Source organism: Sapajus apella, unplaced genomic scaffold (assembly GCF_009761245.1).
Source record: "Sapajus apella isolate SASKATOON/1434 unplaced genomic scaffold, GSC_monkey_1.0 scaffold65, whole genome shotgun sequence".
NCBI lineage: Eukaryota > Metazoa > Chordata > Mammalia > Primates > Cebidae > Sapajus > Sapajus apella.
In genome coordinates this window covers 6773911-6790999 of record NW_022437005.1, presented here as the reverse complement: position 1 = coordinate 6790999, position 17089 = coordinate 6773911, and the positions used below count along the sequence as shown (strand labels likewise).

At 40.4% G+C, this 17089-nt stretch overlaps 1 protein-coding gene across 3 annotated transcripts in view; it reads right to left on the bottom strand.

The window, feature by feature from the left end:
- CFAP61 (cilia and flagella associated protein 61) overlaps positions 1 to 17089 on the bottom strand; it is a 298730-nt gene that overhangs the window by 276374 nt on the left and 5267 nt on the right. For all 3 annotated transcript variants that reach the window (XM_032248119.1, XM_032248120.1, XM_032248121.1), the window contains exons 3-6: positions 6101 to 6251; positions 2557 to 2633; positions 1681 to 1748; positions 1320 to 1446 (exon numbers count right to left, since the gene is read on the bottom strand). In XM_032248119.1, the coding sequence (XP_032104010.1) occupies positions 1320 to 1446; positions 1681 to 1748; positions 2557 to 2633; positions 6101 to 6251 (423 nt within the window). The remainder of the gene's footprint in view (positions 1 to 1319; positions 1447 to 1680; positions 1749 to 2556; positions 2634 to 6100; positions 6252 to 17089) is intronic.

Below are 17089 nucleotides of genomic sequence, written 5' to 3'. Positions count from 1 at the left end.
ACAATCGTCACAATCCCCTGCTGCAGACAACACCTTATACCCACTGACAGAGGGAACAGAGTCCTGCAGAGGTCACATTCCTTTTGAAAGTTAACAAAGGGAGAGCCAAGATCAGAATCCAGATCTGTCTGACGTCGGCACTGCAAACCCTTAACAAGGATGCCACACTACTGCTACATACCTGGTAAATCGTAGGCTCTCACTTTTATAAAGTTTTTAAAACTTTTAAAATACTTTTCTAAAGAAAGTCAGCATTCATCAAACACAGCAATGGCTGATCCAAAAAGGTACAATTTATTCTTCACCAATAAGCCAAGCAGCCACCCCTGTGAGACAATTTCATAATGCACCCTTATTTCTAAACAGCCATTCTATGTTGCTCATGGTTTTGTGAGGCAGAACTCTGGCCGGGCTCGGCTATGCATCCTCACTTGGAGTCTTTCATGTGGCTGTAATCAGATGTCGGCTGTGCTGTTGATATATGAGGCTCTCCTGAGCCAGGCGTCCACAATAGCTTGTTCACACAGCAGGCAGTGGAAGCTGACTGTCAGTGGGAACCCAGCTGGGTTGTCAACCACCCCTCCCCATGTGAACATGTGGCTCCTGCAGACTTCTTACATATATATGGCTGGCTTCCTCCAGAGCAAGCATCCCAAGAGAGCCAGGCAGAAGCTTCCCAGCCTCACAAGTCCCAGGGCATCCCTTTAGCTACAGTCTACTGGTCAATGCAGTCACAATCTGCCCAGCTTCAGGAAGAGAGGATGCAGCCCCCAAGGCTTGAAGAGAGTAGTGGCAAGGTCACATCAAAGAGGAGCTGCAGGGTGGAAGGTGGTGTGGCAGCCATCCTTGGAAAACACTGCCACAGCCATCTCCTGAAGACTGCTGGGCTTCGGGCACCTGATGGTAGAGACCTTCACCTTGGAAAATTCCTCTTTGGGGTCAACAGCATCCTCACTTACTGAATGTCAGAAAATAGGTGGGTTTCACCTGGAAAACTGAATAGGCAGGTTCATTTTTAAGCTCGATTTCTTTGAAAGTTATCTTACTGGTGTGGGACCTAGGATTGTGTGTTTTCAGAAACCCCTAAGTAGTAAACGCATACTGTTATAGCCACATAGAACCAAATGAGTATCATCAGATAGTCCTGCAAATTATGTCCTCAAGGGAACTATAAAGATACCCAAATGAAGTAATGCTTATGGATATTGTAAAAATTTTTTATCTAAGCTCTGGTCACTGAGTATTGATAGTTTCAAGAGTCTTGGAAGGTGACTGTCTCAGTGAAGCTTAGATCATACAAGGCATGGCTCCAACTGTACCTGGCTTTGCGAACATGCAGCTGAGGGTAGTGGCTGTGCCTGTGGCATATATGCACTGCGAAGTCTTCCTCATATGTCAGACACGGAATGTTCCCTACTTGGTCAAAAACGGTTATGAGAGTTGAGCCTAGATCACAGAGATAAAGAAACATGTTCCAATTTGATCAAGAAATAAATTTGGGATGTCAGAACAAAATGCAGTTTCCATTCTAAATTATGCTTTAATTGTTCTAATAAAATATGTGTACAATATATTGAGGACCTGGAAACCATTCTTATTTCTCATTCCCCAAAGCACCATTCTGGGAGTGAATTTTCAGTGTTTGCTACTGGGGACCAGAGGTGGTTGGGCGGGCCTTACCTAGGCTCATGTAGGATGGCACGATGAGAAATATGAAGTGCAGCTCTGGCACTGCCTTATACACGGTTCTGGTGAGGAAAGAGAGGGTGGGGCAGCGTTAATAACAAAGCAATCCCATCAGCTGGCACTTATGAAGACAAATGCTGTCGCTAAAAAGGTGACGTGTCCCTCAATCCACATGGGCTCCTTTGCTCCCCATGGCAATGGCAAGAACAGCCTCAAGGCAATTTCTTTTTCTTCTCTACTTTTCCTTGGGTTCTAAAGGGCCCCTTTTCGATCTGTCCCATGGAGGCAGAGAGAATAAAGGGTACCATATTCATATGGCACACCAGATTTCTGCTAATATTAACCTTTGACCTGGCATCTGGACAGTCTGGTGTGACATTACAAAGTGACTTGAAAGCAGAGGCCACCACCCCCAAATGTCTGTGTAGGCTGTCAGAGGCTCTCCGAGAAACATTTCCATGAGTCAGTGGCCCTGCTGGTCATTTTCCACATATCCTATTATTCAGGATGCTTCTGAAGTCTGTCATGTTAATAAACATTTCTAAAGATAATATTAAGAAAAGCAGTTTTTAGAAATGTCCAAGCTTGTGATGCTTAACTCTTCTCCTTCTCCCCTCACCCCAAATCCATTTCTTTAAATTACTGCACTACCTGTTTGCCTCAAATGATAACAGTGTGGAGAACGGATAACAGATTCCAGGAATTACCTTCTTTCAGAAATATCACTACTGTTCAAAGTAAATACTTTAGTACAGTCACAAATTACAAGCAAATTAAACACCCCAAAGAATTTTATGTCTTATAAAAAATATTTCAAACTACCTACACTGTCTCTTTCATGTTCACCACTGCAGGGCCCCATCCACTCACCGAAGAATCTCTTTGCAACAGCCAACAGAATATTCATCCACGGCCACAAAGAGGTGCATGAACAATGTATTCAGAGGCTGCAGAAGAAAAGAGAACACAGATTACAGGCCGAGTCAGCATTCAGGCTAGGTCAGAGCAGGGTGGGAGGAGGGTTTCGGGGCAGCCACAGACACAGAGCGGCCTGGCATTTAGGGAGGATATTTGACATCTAAGTGAAGCGACACCCAGGCATCACTTCAGCTGTCTCACTGACTGTTTGCCGCCTTCTGTCCTCCTAGCTCAGAATTATTCAAGAAAACAGGGACTGTAAATGAGTCCAGAGCGCCCGCCCTTCCTCCTGCCCTCACGAATGATCTGTGGACAGGGAAGAGCCTGCAGGAGAGTGAAATCGATTATTAACTCAGTAGTCTTGTCCTCAGGGGTGTCTATGCCAAGTGAAAGACAATCACCCTTTTCCCGGTGCTCTTGAGTCAGCAGCTGCTGCTCTATTCATGTGACAGGAGGGAGAGATTCTCTTATGAATTTGAAAAATGGAAGGCAGATGCCACGTTCGGAATCCATTGGCTTGTTTTGTTCAACATTCCCAGAGTCAGAATCAAATATTACTCTTGGGATCCAGAAAACCTGGGAACTGAAAACTCACAGTAGCAAGATTCTAACAGGATTTCCAGTTAAATCTTCCAAGTTTTAAAAGAGCTTTGTGTCATCCTTCTGCAGACGTTTTAAGTGGCCTAAATAATAAGCAGTAGTTCAAACATCCACACATTAGTCCACTCAGCTTGGCACCCCTGCTTACGAACAAATCTTCAAATTCTGGAAATAGGCAGATGTTGCCTAGTTGACTGGTGAGGGTGTTACTGGCACCTATATCAGCACAGCAGGGTGCTGCCTAGGTTTCTTGTTTTTTTGAGTAGTATTCTAGACAGCTTTGGGAGTGCAAAGACACTTCTCTGTGCCTTACCCCCACTTCTGTTGGATGGTGCGTGACTCAGAAGCACTCGGAAAGAATTGTTACATTGCCTAAAAGGGCAAGAGGAAACCCATGTTTTGATTCATGAGCTTGAAAACTCCCAAAAGGCAAACAACACAAACACCAAAAGTCCAGATAACTATGACGACAACATGATTTTAAGCACTTGCTATGTATTCACTCATTTTTTTTTTTAAGAAGTGAAAGGTCTCATATATTTATTACTAAACCCAGGCAACCAAAGCTGCTTTTTTTTTTTTTTTTTAACATGAGTAATGGAAGCACTGTAGGTTGTACTAATGCCTTCATAACAGATCCAGAGAGGAAACTGCTCAAACTTCTCCAGATAGCAGTGACGTTTTTCAGCTTGATTTGGTAACACGATTGTGGCCTTCAGACAGTATAAATATGTGTGCCATCGCATGTGTAATTTCTTATAGACCCAGCTTGGTTCTTCTCTAATGTCTCCTTTTGGAGTTGCACCTGATTTTATTACCAGTTTTCATCCTAATCCACTGGGGAATGGGACGATTTTGCTTTTGTTTCTTGGCCAGGAATCGCTTAATTCTGAGTCTTGCGAGAAGACATGGCAAGAAACAGAGTAAAGCACACACCATGATGGCGGAGAAAGGAAGAGAGAGCTATTCACTCACTGAATCCCACGATAATCTCACTCAACATCTGTCTTACGTGCTGAGCAGGACTAGCCTTAGGAGCACACGGTTTATTACTTGCTTGATTTGTCTCTCAAATTCTCTCTTCCATCAGAAATATTACAATTCAAGATTTATTTTAGCTTTAAGATAAAAATCATTACTTCAGCTACAAATACCCTGGGATAGGTAATACGTTAAGCCTTAAGGCTCTACACTGGTGACATCAAACAGAAAAGTGATGCAAGCCAAGTGTCATTTCAAATTTTCTAGGGGATACATTCAAAAAGAACAAAGATAAACAAGTGAATTGATTTTGAATATTTAATATTTAATCTAATATATTCAAATCTAATATATTCAAAATCTAATATATTGAATATTTAATATTTAATCTAATATATTCTAGTATCATTTTAACAAGTAATCATTATAAAAATTATTAGTGAGATATTTTACACTCTTTTTTTCTACTAAGTATTTGAAATCTGGTATATTTCATACTTACAGAACACCTCGATTCAGACTAGCTACATTTCAAGTGCTCATTAGTTACATAAGGCTGGTGGCTACCACATTGGACAGCCCAACTCTATACTGTCATAGGAGACAGCTTGAAAAGAAATAAAAGGAAAACATGTTTATGAATAAGAGTATTAATTTATAATTTTCAGAAAGGTAAAATCATAACCCTAATGCAAATACAAAATAAACACCTATCCGAGGTTTATTTAACTGCAACTCATCAATTAATGTGGCAACCAGTAAGAAGAGAAAAACGATTCTTTGAAGAACTGGATACTTCAAGTGATTTACTAGGAAAAGGTAAGAATAAGATTGCCGGATTAGATATCAAATAGGTCACATCCTATAAGACAATAAACCATAACCTTTGAGGTTAGCTCTTTCCAGACAGGAATTCTTTACATCCTAACAGACAAAAATCTACAGGCTAATTGCCATTCCTACAGAATAGTAAAACAGGCTAGTCAATCAAAGGTGCAAGCACTGGACTGAAATAATCTGTCTGGTCTATTTCCAAGTTTGGGATAATTTTTTTGACAATGGTCCTTGGGTATACAGGGGGCAGGGTCAGGAGGGAGCACAAAAGATGAGCGGAAGGTACCATCTAGCGAAATTAATGCTGAATAATTTGCTTAGGCGTGCGTGTATGTGTGCACCCTCACACACATGCACAAGGGGGAAATTCACTCACACACTCAATTAGCATTCCCTTTTCTTCTGACTTCAGGGCTCTGGGGACATGCTGCAGAGTTCCACCACAAGGCCAGGATGGTGCCGAGAGTTGCAGCCTCTGGCACTCCACAAAAACCAAGGCCTGCCTCTGGCCTGGCTCTGGCGAGGTGCATGCAGGGAAAGCTCAGACTTGGCATCAGGTGCCCAGGCCAGACTCCTGGGAACCACTAACCTAGTGTCTGCTGGCGAACAGGTTGTCATGTGCCGGCAGCTAGAAGACATCAAATGAGCCAAGGTCCACAAGGGCACTTTGAAAATTATAGAGTGTGACAGAAGTCTGAGGCTCTGCTGTCATTACTACAAGTGTAAGTGTGTTGACGGCAGGTGTTCTCCTAACATCTCAACAACCTTGGACACTGACGCCTGGAGCACAACATGAGACCAGGAAGTACACGTCTGACACTTGCACTAATTCCTCCCCTGCCCTCATTAGTGGAGATGATCTGGGCCTTGCCAGCGGCTGCAGACCTGGCTACTCCCTGCCCTTTCCTATCCCTGCCGGCACTACTCTCAGCCGCCATTCCTCCCCACCAGCTCCCTTCACTTTTAACTGTCATGATGTCATACACTGCTCAGTCCAAAACGTGGAAGGGCATAATTACAAACACAGGACTTCCCCTCAAGTTTCAGCATGTTCTAATAAGCACTGGATGCAATTTCTTACTGTGCATGAGATATCACTGTCCAGCTCCCGGAACACGGACACCCAGTCATCCTGCTTGGCAACATTCCAGTTGGGGTAGTCCAGGAAGGTGGCCTGAGCCATGATCTCCTCCTTGTCATTGCAGAGGGTAACAGCAAGGTTTGCCTTTTCTCTGCAGAAATGATTAAAATTGCAAACATGAACAAGATTACAAAACGTAAGGTAGGGACATGTCACTTTGTTTCCTCAGGCTACTGGAGCTGAGCAGCCACTGCATGAGGTCTGATAATGCAAAAGGTGGGAATGATATTGCAGCAACTCTGGGGTACATCCTTCAGGGCAAGTGGTTCTGTCAACTAAACTTGTATTTAAAATTACATTTCATTAGAAAGGTATTACATTTATGATACTGAGTACCTACTACCTTTCCCTTGTAGACTGGCTAGGAAGATACTTCACTGCACAACTTTCCCTAACCTCTCCATGTTGACAATACCACTGTGATGGCCTAAACATCTATGGTTAGGGTGGCCAAGTGTCCCTCTTTACCCAGGACTGGGAGTGCCCAAGATATAGGACTTTCATGGCTTAAACAATGTAAGTCCTGGGCAAACTAGGATGAATGAGTTACCTACGCACACTGGTAAAGCTAAGAGTTTAGCTCCATCTCGGTTACCATTCCCGAGCAATTCCTCCAAACTGTGAGTCCATGTACCTGGGCTTATTGATTCATTCATATGGAATCTGGGCACCTGGGATATCACCTACCCACGTGCAGAAACGGGGACTCTCAGGGGTCTTGCTTAAGCTAAGGTAACCCAGGGAGTTAAAGCGACGGGAGGAGAAGCAGGCCTTCCAGTCTTATTCTGGTGGTTGTCTCAGAGGGACTATCTTGACGATCACTCCCAACTGCAACCTGTCTTGTGGCTCATCAAGGCAGCAAGACTTAAAGACACTTAAAGGCAGCATATAGTTTACCACACCAAGAACCATTTGTGCATAAATTTAAATGCATTTTTTACTTTCTCAGTGAAATGAAATCTACTGGCATCTTAAGTTGGAGGAAGAAATAATTAAACATTCATTCAAAACACAAATAAGGCAGCAGTTACCCACATTTCTCTTGAGAAGAACAGGAAGAAGCAAGCATATAACTGGAGGAAGAAGTGGAGACGAGATGACGGGGTGGACAGAAAGTGACATGGGCTTTCCAGGTATGTTTTTATCACAGAAGGAATACATTGTCTGTGCAGACAAGAATGAGAAAATCTAAGCAAGAAAAGAAAAAATACAAAATTTGGAAAATCACCTTTATACCCACCTTTCATAGATAACCAACCACTGTCAATACTTTGGTTTCTGTCTCTCCAGACTTATTTTTTATGAGGGTAACTATATATTGAAATGTACATCATGTGTTTTTAAAACTGAAATATGGCCAAGCACCGTAGCTCACACCTGTAATCCCAGCATTTTGGGAGACCAAGGTGGCCAGATCACTTGAGGCCAGGAGTTTGAGACCAGCCTGACCAACATGGTGAAACCCCAACTCTACTAAAAATACAAAAATTAGCCGGGTGTGATGGTACACACCTGTAATCTCAGCTACTTGGGAGGCTGAGGCAGAGAATCGCTTGAACCTGGCAGGTGGAGGCTGTGGTAAGCAAAGATCGCACCACTGCACTCCAGCCTGGATGACAGAGCAAGACTCTATCTCAAAAAATAATAATAATAAATAATAAAAATTTTTAAAAATGGAATCCCATAACCTATACTATTTGTAGCCTGCTTTTTCCCACTTGACAGTGTACCCTTTTACTAGAGCAGGTCACCAAACAGCAGTCTTTCACACATATGCACCTCCTGTATTTTTTTCTTTTCATTCTTTTTTATTTTAGCACCTCACTGGGGCTTGAGTATTTTTTTCTTTAAATCAATTTACTTTGGGGCTTAAAATTTTAATAGGAAGTTTACATCATTACCATAAATGGAAAACCATTATCTCTTGCTATAAATAGAAGGTAACTATAAAAATAAAGATGTCACATTCAAAACAAAAAATTTTTCCTGCATGCAGCAAGTGAAACCCAGCTGGGTGACACCAGATGTATGAGCATCTTTGGGAAACATTGTGCTGGGGATATCAGTCTCAGTGCCTACAGCCTCTGTCCCATCTCACAGGAAGTCACAGCAGCCATGTATGATCCCACTCCTCAGTGACAGAGGAATGAACCAGGACTGTACCTGGCCCAGGGGCCCCATGAAAGCACTGGCTATCAAGGAAAGGAGGTGGTAGACTGTCCCAGCTTCCTAGAATACAGTATCCACACGGGGCTGTTTAGCAGGAGGATGCAGTCCCACTACTTCTCACTGAACCCTTCACCTCCTTCTACCTCTAAGGCATCTCCCTCCAGCTCTTGGTCTTCTGGGCTCCTCTGCCCCAGACTCCCAGAGTCATGACCTATGGTACCAAGAAAAGTGCTCCCTCTAAACCAGATGAGAAAATGCACAAGACACTATACACGTCAGCTCTACTGACAGTGGTGACAGTAGGGAGGAGGAAGTGAGCAAGAACTTGGGACAGGGCAGTCACCATGCCCTTAGGGGAGCAAAAAACAATGTGTTCCCAGAATCCAACTCTAACGAAATGCATTTATCCAACAGAACCTCAGGATGGTGGCTGGATTCTACAGTACAATTAGCACAATACCATACCACATAGACATTAAAGACTCAAAATGCTTTTGTGGGTTGGCCTGGGAAGCCACGCATGAATTACTTTGTTTCAACAGGAAAATGCACTACAATTTCCAAGTAACCAAAAAGTAACTTTTATAGCTTTATCCTTTTGTGTATACAATTTCCACTCCTTATTACCCCTTAGCCACTAGATCCACCATGGTACAGACAAAAATCATCATGGGAACAAAGGGAGAGAGGAGGCGGAAAAGGTAGAGGGAGAAGGTATATTTTTTAACATTGAATTTGAAACTGTTCTTTGTAATAAGCCAAATCCAAACTGAAGGAGCCCTATCAATACACACACACCCACATATGTATTTCACACAAAATGGAAATTAGAGCTTTTTTCACTAGAGCAATTCCTCATTTATTCAACTGCTTTAGGAAAATTTCCAAGTTTAGCCAAAACTTATTTTCCTTAACTATACTTGATAGGAATCTTAGTGAAACAGCATTTGCCTTTTCTGCTTGATTTACCAATACCACCACACAGAAACCTCAGAGCTTCCTCACATCCACTGTGCATGAACTGCAGCCTGAGCACGGTTTTACCCCTCATCGCCACTGTGCTATGTGCACTGGACGCAGGGGATTCTTTTAGCCCTTTCCCCACTCATCTGCCATGCCCAACTGGCTCATTTTCTGCCCTAAAATTTAGCTGGATTTTTAGGTGAGATCAGTTTTATTCATTTCTGTATCTCTGTGGCTGAACAGGCAGTGAATAAAACAAAACCAAACACAGAGGCCACAAAAGAACCACCTTCTTTTTTTTTTTTTTTTTTTTTTTTTCCAAAATGTTTATAAATCATTAAGCCTTGCAGTTGGCATGGCCAGGGGACAGGAGCTGCCCAATATAAACAATGAAACACTGCATGGCTTTAGTACCAGCTGCTTTGGAAGCTTCAGGACATGGATGAAAATTTAAATTTGCTTTTATTTCTGAAAATATGCTGGTTTCCAAGGTAGACTGCAACCTTTTGGTTATAAAGATCTCATTTTAACTTTTTAAAAAATGTTTGGGGTCTGAGCAAGGGGAAGGGAAGAGTTACTGAGATAGGGAAAATGTGGGAAGAGTAGACTGAAGGCAGGTGAAGACCATGCTAGGTTCGAAGTGCCTACTAGGTATCCAAGAGTTGGCATTCACCAGGAAGCTGGATAAATGAATTTGGAATCCAGGAGGTTCTGTCATCGATGTTAAATGTTTTTCACATTTATATTATAAATTCACCCAGAATTAATTTTTTAAAGTTTTGTATTACACGAGGTTGGTTATTTTCTTTTCCATGGGAATAACAAACTCTCCCAGCACCATTTATTGAGTGGCACATCCTTTCCCCACAAAGCCATCATCAAATTTTCACATAGATATGGGTCTGTTTCTGGGACCTCTATCCTGGTCCATCTGTCTTTTGTCGGTTCCCTGGAAATTGCCACACTGTCCTGATTACTATACCTACAATGAGTATCTAGTTGGCAAGCCTCTCCACTTTATTTTTCTTCCTTCAGATTATCCTGAACCTTTCCTTCCCCATATAGATTTAGATTCATTAAGTTTTACAGATAAGATTTTGATGGGGATGGGGGAAAACTGACTTCATGATTTGAATGTTCCTGTCCGAAATGTGGTATATCTCTTGATACACCGTAGTTCCCCCACCTATCTGTGGTTCCCTGGCCCATAGTTTCATAGTTACCTGCAGTCAACTGCAGTTAGAAAATACTGAATGAAAAATTCCAGAAATCAGCAATTTATAAATTTATAATTGCATGCCACGCTGAGTGGCAAGATGGAATTTCACGCCATCCCACCCCATCCTGCCCAGGAATTGTCCAGTAGATCCACACTGTAGTTGCCGCTGCCCATTAGTCACTTAGCATTAGATCTCATACTGCCCTCTGTTACCAGATTGACTGTCACTGCATCACAGTGCTTTGGTTCAAAGTGCGGGAGTAGTGATGCTGGCAATTCATATATGCCAAAGAGAAGCCATAAAGGGCTTCCTTTATGTGAAAAGGTGAAAATTATCAACTTAATGAGAAAAAATAAATTGTATGCTGAGGTTGTTAAGATTGAGGGTAAGAAGAAATCTTTAATCCGTAAAATTGTGAAAATGGAAAAAAAACATTTGTGCTAGTTTTCCTGTTGCACCTCAAACTACAGAAGTTATGGTCACAGTGCATGGCAAATGCTTAGTTAAGATGGAAAGGCCATTACATTTGTGGGTGGAAGACATGAACAAAAATGTGTTCCGACTGATAACAATTAGATGTGGTACTACCCTCAGTTTCAGGGGGTCCTGGAATACATTCCCTTCAGATAAGGGGCGGGGCTACTGTACTTAGGCTTTCCTTAATGTCTTTCAATAACTGACAATTTACTCCAGAATGAGCTTGGAGCTACTTTGTCTGTTGTATACTAGGTACTTTATATTCTTTGGCATGGGTGTAAATAGTAACATATTTTCTGTTCATTGTTAGTATATAAAAATGCAATGGGTTTTTGTTCAATGACTTCATAGCCAGCAATTTTAAACTTCTGTATTAATTCTAATAAATATTCCTTCCAATTTTCTAAGTGGAGAATATATCACCTGCAAAAAAATGACAATTTTGTTTCTTCCTTTCAAATCCTAATGCATTTCATTGCTTCTTTCTCTTACTGCAAGAGCTAGGATCTCATGATAGCAGGCATCCTTCTATATTACACAGGGATTATTTTAATATTTTATCATTACATATGGCATTTTTTCAAAGTTTTTATGCATATGTTATGAGACTTCTCTTATGTTCTTATTAAGAATTATTACTAAGAATGTTGCATTTTATCAAATGATTTTATCTTTGTTTATTGAGATGATTATATTTTCTCCTTTGTTAATTTGATGAATTAGGCTAATCAATTTTCTAATATTAAACCAACCTTGAATCCCATGATCAATCATAATGTATTATCTTTTTAGTTCATTATTGGATTATTTTCCTAATTTTTTTTTTTTTTTTTAGAATTTGTACATCCATGTTAATGAGCAAAGCATGAATGTTAATTTCATTTCTCTTTCTATGTGAGATTGGCCATTAACTTTCTTTTACTGTCTTTGTCTTATTTTGATATTAACATTATGCTAGCCTCATAAAGTGAGATAAAAAGTATTCTCTGTCAGGTCTGAGTTCTGAGTTTAAAAAAAAAAAAAAAAAAAAAAAGTATTCTCTGTCTTTCTGCTCCCAAGAACTTGTATTTATTTGGGACATATCCAAACCCTGAATGTTTGGTAGGATTGCTTGTAAAGGCAGTTGTACTTACTATTTTATGGGTGAGAGGACTTAATACTAACATCAATTTAATAGGTTTCTATCATTTCTGAAGTTGATTTTAAGAAACTTAATTTTCCTGGGACCCCATATTTTCAAATTTATTGGCATGCAGTTTTTTATACAGGTCCCCAATGTCTTTAAATCCATAAAACCCTAAAAGCTGGAAGCAACAAAATTGAACTTGAAGTGACATGAGGTTACTCTACAGTCTTGATCACATATAAAATATTCTTACATTTTTATCACAGATATATTAACGTATTTAATTATGGGAAATCTCTCCAGCCCTTGTGGTGTTCAATAATATTCCATCAATGGATGAAACTAATTTTTAAAATTCTGTATTCTGAAACACAACTAGTCACAAGAGATTTGGCTAAAGGATTGTGGATCTGTAACATCCTTTTATTACCTGCTTAATCTCAGCAACTTCTGTAGTTATTACATCCTTTTCGCATTTCTTTGAAAGTTTTTCTTTTTTTTCTCATTCTTGTCAGAAGCTTTTTTTTTCTTTAGGCTTTTTAAAAAACTAACTTTTGGTTTTCTTTATGCTCTTATCAGATGCTTGTTTTCTGTTTCATTAATATGTGCTCTTGTCCTTTATTTCCTGTTTTCCTTGAGTTGATTCCACTGTTCTTGTTCTAACTTAAGAGGTAAACTCAGAACTTTATTTCAGGCCTTTCTTCTCTCCTGCTATAAGCATTTAAGGTTATAAGTTCCCTCTAAGACCGGCTATTTTGTTCATCTATTTCTACACAACAGATTATCCCAGATTCAGTGTCTACCCTGTTTTATTTGCTCATGATTCTATAGGTGAGAAATTCAGACAGCAGGGGTATCTGTTGGGGTGAGAACCTCTAAGATGGGTTTTTCCCTCATGTGCCTTGTGCCTTTGGAAGGGTGGCTCAAAGGGGCTGCACTGTGCCAAAAAGGGTGACATGGAGGCTTTCTTCTTGCTGGAGGTTCCTCAATTCTCCTCCATGCAGGTGAATGCTTCTCTCTTATGATATGGCCTCTTTGGGTGGTATGTCTAGTAGAGTAGCCAGACTTCTTGCTACATGCCAGACACGGTACTGCAAGACTCCCAAGGGCACAAAACTGAAAGCTTCCAGGAAGGGCTCGAACTAGGGTGAGGCCAGAGGGACCCAGGGTTCAAAAATGGAAGGAGGTGCTCACTCTCAGGGGCTGCACCTGGGAGCGAGTACTCAGGATGCCTTGCATGCCTCTCCTGGGCCAGCCCTGCTGCCAGTCCATCTTAAACTTGGGTATGGGACCAGGACAGCCCTACCACTTCCATCACATTCTATCAGGAGAGTCACAGGCTCAGCAAAGATTGAAAATGTGGGGACTACTGCAGGGAGAATGACAGAAAAAGGCAAGTGGAACTAAGGGAGGTGGGAGAGTTTCCAGTGCTCTACCAGTTCTACTGATTTTACCTATTTTAGAACTGTGTTGTTAGAAGCATGTAAGTTTAAAGCTGTCATAGCTCTCTCAAGAACAGTTTTATCACTATATAGTGACCCTCTTTATCTGTAGGGAGGTTTTTGTCCTGAACTATATACTGTCTGCTGTTGATATAGCTATACTAGCTCTTTTTTTAGATGAGATTTTAGGTGGCATATCTTTTTTCCTGATAACTTTATTTGTGTGACTTTATATATTAGGTATGTCTCATAAATAGAATATGACTGTTTTGTATTGAGCCAATCTGTCCATCTTAATCTTTTAATGGAGGAATTTTGTCCAGATGCATTGATTACTAATATAGTAAAATTTATTTCCTTATTCTGTGATTTTAATACAACATATGATTTTTTTTAATACATCCTATGATTTTTCTTTTTTCTTCCTCTTTTCTTGCCCTCTTTTAGATTCAGGTTCATTTTTAATTTCTCATTCCATTTTTCCCTCTATACATCAGAAGTTATCATCTCTATGCCTATGCACTTTTAATGATGATGTTAACCATGTTAACATATATTCCTAACAGTCTTTACCGTCTATTCCAGTTACCAACTGATATGTAATAAACCACCCCAAACCTTACTGGCTTAAAGTAACAATTATTATCTCCCATGATTCTGTGGGCTGGCTGGGTTGAACTAAGCCATTTTTGTACAGTATCTCAGGCTGTCAAGTGGCAGCAGCGGCTAAAGCCATCTGAAGACTCAGTGTCCAAGACGGTTTACTTGCAGGGTTGGCAGCTGGTGGCAGTTGCTAGCGGGGAGCTCAGCTGAGGCTGTCAAATGCAGCACCCACAGGGAGCCACGGGACTGGAGCTTTTATCGGAACGGCATTTGAGTTCTGAGAGGGAGCACTTCAGGAGACCCAGTGGAAACAGCAAGACTTCTTATCACTTAGACTTGAAGTCGCATAGTCTCACTTCTGCTGCTTTCCACTGGCTGCATTGGGCCAGCCCTGATTCTGTGTGAGAACGGACTACACAAAAGCATAAGTACCAGGATGTGTGGCTCATGGGGGTCAGGGGAGCCTGTCTGTATACCACTTACCACACCCTCATCTCGAATAAAATGTGAAGAATTCTTTCTTTCTAATCATGCTCCTCCCAATTTATATGCTGGTTTTGTCCTATATCTTAGATCTATCTATGGTTTATATCTCATAGTCATTATCAATATTATTGTTTTATGTAAGTCATATTTTTCCTTAGATTCACCTATATGTGTGCCATATTTTTGTTATTCTCTGTTCTTCCAAGAACATATTCTGAGGAATTTCCTCCATTCAGAGTCTGTTGGTAAATGACTTAGGTTTTTGTCAGAAAATGCATTTATTTTCCCCCAGGTCCCCGAGGAATTGTTTCACTGAGTGAAAAAATGTCACAATTCTAAATTGACATTATTTTTCTCTCCAATATTAAAGATATTCTACTATCTGCTGGCTACTATTGTGGCTCCTAAGAAATCTATTAGTTTAATCTTTAGTTATTTGCAGGTAACTTGGCTTTTTTTCCCGCTTATTTTTCAGACCTCTTTAGCTGTAGTGTTTTGCTATTCCATTATGATGTGTTCAGTTGTGAATTTCTCTGTGTATTTATCCCCTTTGGGATTCACTTAGTTTTCTAAATGTAAGAAGTGGTGCTTTCCAACAATCCTGAAAAACTCAGCCATTCTCTTTTCAAATACTCACCCTTTGACTTCCTATTATCTCCTTTAGAAGTCTAACTAGACTAGGTCTCATGCTTCATTCATATTTTTTCTCTCTCTTGGTGTTGAACTCTGGATAATGTACTGGTATTGATCCTCTAGCTCATTACTTAATCCACTGAGCTTTTAATTTCAATTACATATTAATTTCTAGATGGTCTATTTCACTTTTGTTCAAACATGATTATTCATTTTTATGATTTTTTTTAACCTTTTTTTTTTTTTTTTTTTTTGAGATGGAGTCTTGCTCTGTCACCCAGGCTGGAGTGCAGTGGTGTGATCTTGGCTCACTGCAGCCTCCATCTGCCAGGTTCAAGCGAGTCTCCTGCCTCAGCCTCCCGAGTAGCTGGGACTACAGGTGTGCACCACCACTCCTGGCTAATTTTTTGTATTTTTGGTAGAAACACGGTTTTGCCATATAAGCCAAATGGGTCTCAAACTCCTGATCTCAGGTGATCTTCCCACCTCAGCATCCCAGATTTTTTTATTCTTTAGTCATCTTTTTAAACTTACCTTTTTATTTTAGACATAGTAAATATAGTTATTTTATATTCATTGCCTAATTTCATATCTGAAGTCTTTGGGAAGTGATTCTCCTATATAATTTCTCTTGTTGGTTCTAACTAATGGTACATGCTTCCTTGTGTTTATGATTTTTGACTGTGAGCTCATGTACCTTGCAACTTTATCTGGGGTTATTATTTGGAGTCTGAGCTGAAGCTGCATCCCTTCACACCTGATTTGCATTTATTCAGCCAGTGTCCCAGACATACTACTAGCCTGTGACCATTTTTAATTAAACTCTTTACTTGAAGTTATTTTGGACCACACAAATAATTAACATAAATCTGAAATCAATATGTGCTTAGGAGTTTTTAGAAGAGACTTTATCGCCCTCTATGCCATGCTGAGGCTCAGTAAGTCCTCACTGTCCGTTTTTATTTAGTGGGTTTATATCTTGTTCATCCCTACACTGAACATCCTAATTTCATACAAAGGGGTCACATGCTTTCCTTCTTAGGAGGAAGGAGTAGTTATCTTCCGTGTTTGCAAAGCCGTCAAAACAGAAATATGAAGCTGCTATTAACAGAATGTGGCAAAAATCCTCAAGGACAAAGCTGGCATTGGTTCCTGCTTATCTAAGGAAATTTCTGATTTCAATTTGACAATGTTCCCTACATAGTCCTTAGCTTTTGTGTATATCAACATTTTAGTTGTTTCCATCCAATGGACATCTTTAAGGTACTTACTGCACCATACTGCCAAAAATAAAATAATTTTATTAGTATAACTACTTTTTTAAGCATTTTATAACTACTGCCCTACTAGCCTCTAGTAAAATTGTGCCAATTTATATTAAATTCATTGGTGGGGGGGTGGTAATTAGAAACTACAAACTTTAATGTCTTATGCTTGCCTTAGCTTAAAAATTTCAATTGTATTTGATATGAAGCTTTATGAAATCCAAAATACTGGGATATTTCATATTTTCAATAAAAATAATGAGGAACAGGGTTGGGTATGGTGGCTCACACCTGTAGTCCAGAGATTTTGGGAGGCTGAGGCAGGCAGATTTCTTGAGGCCAGGAGTTCAAGACCAGCCTGGCCAACTTGGTGAAACCCAGTCTCGGTTAAAAAAAAAAAAAAAAAAAAAAGCCAGGCATGATGGCATGCACCTGTAGGTCCAGCTACTCAGGAGGCTGTGGCCGGAGAATCTCTTGAACCTGGGAGGTGGAGATTGCAGTGAGCAGAGACTGCACCACTGCACCCCAGATCTGCGCAACAGAGT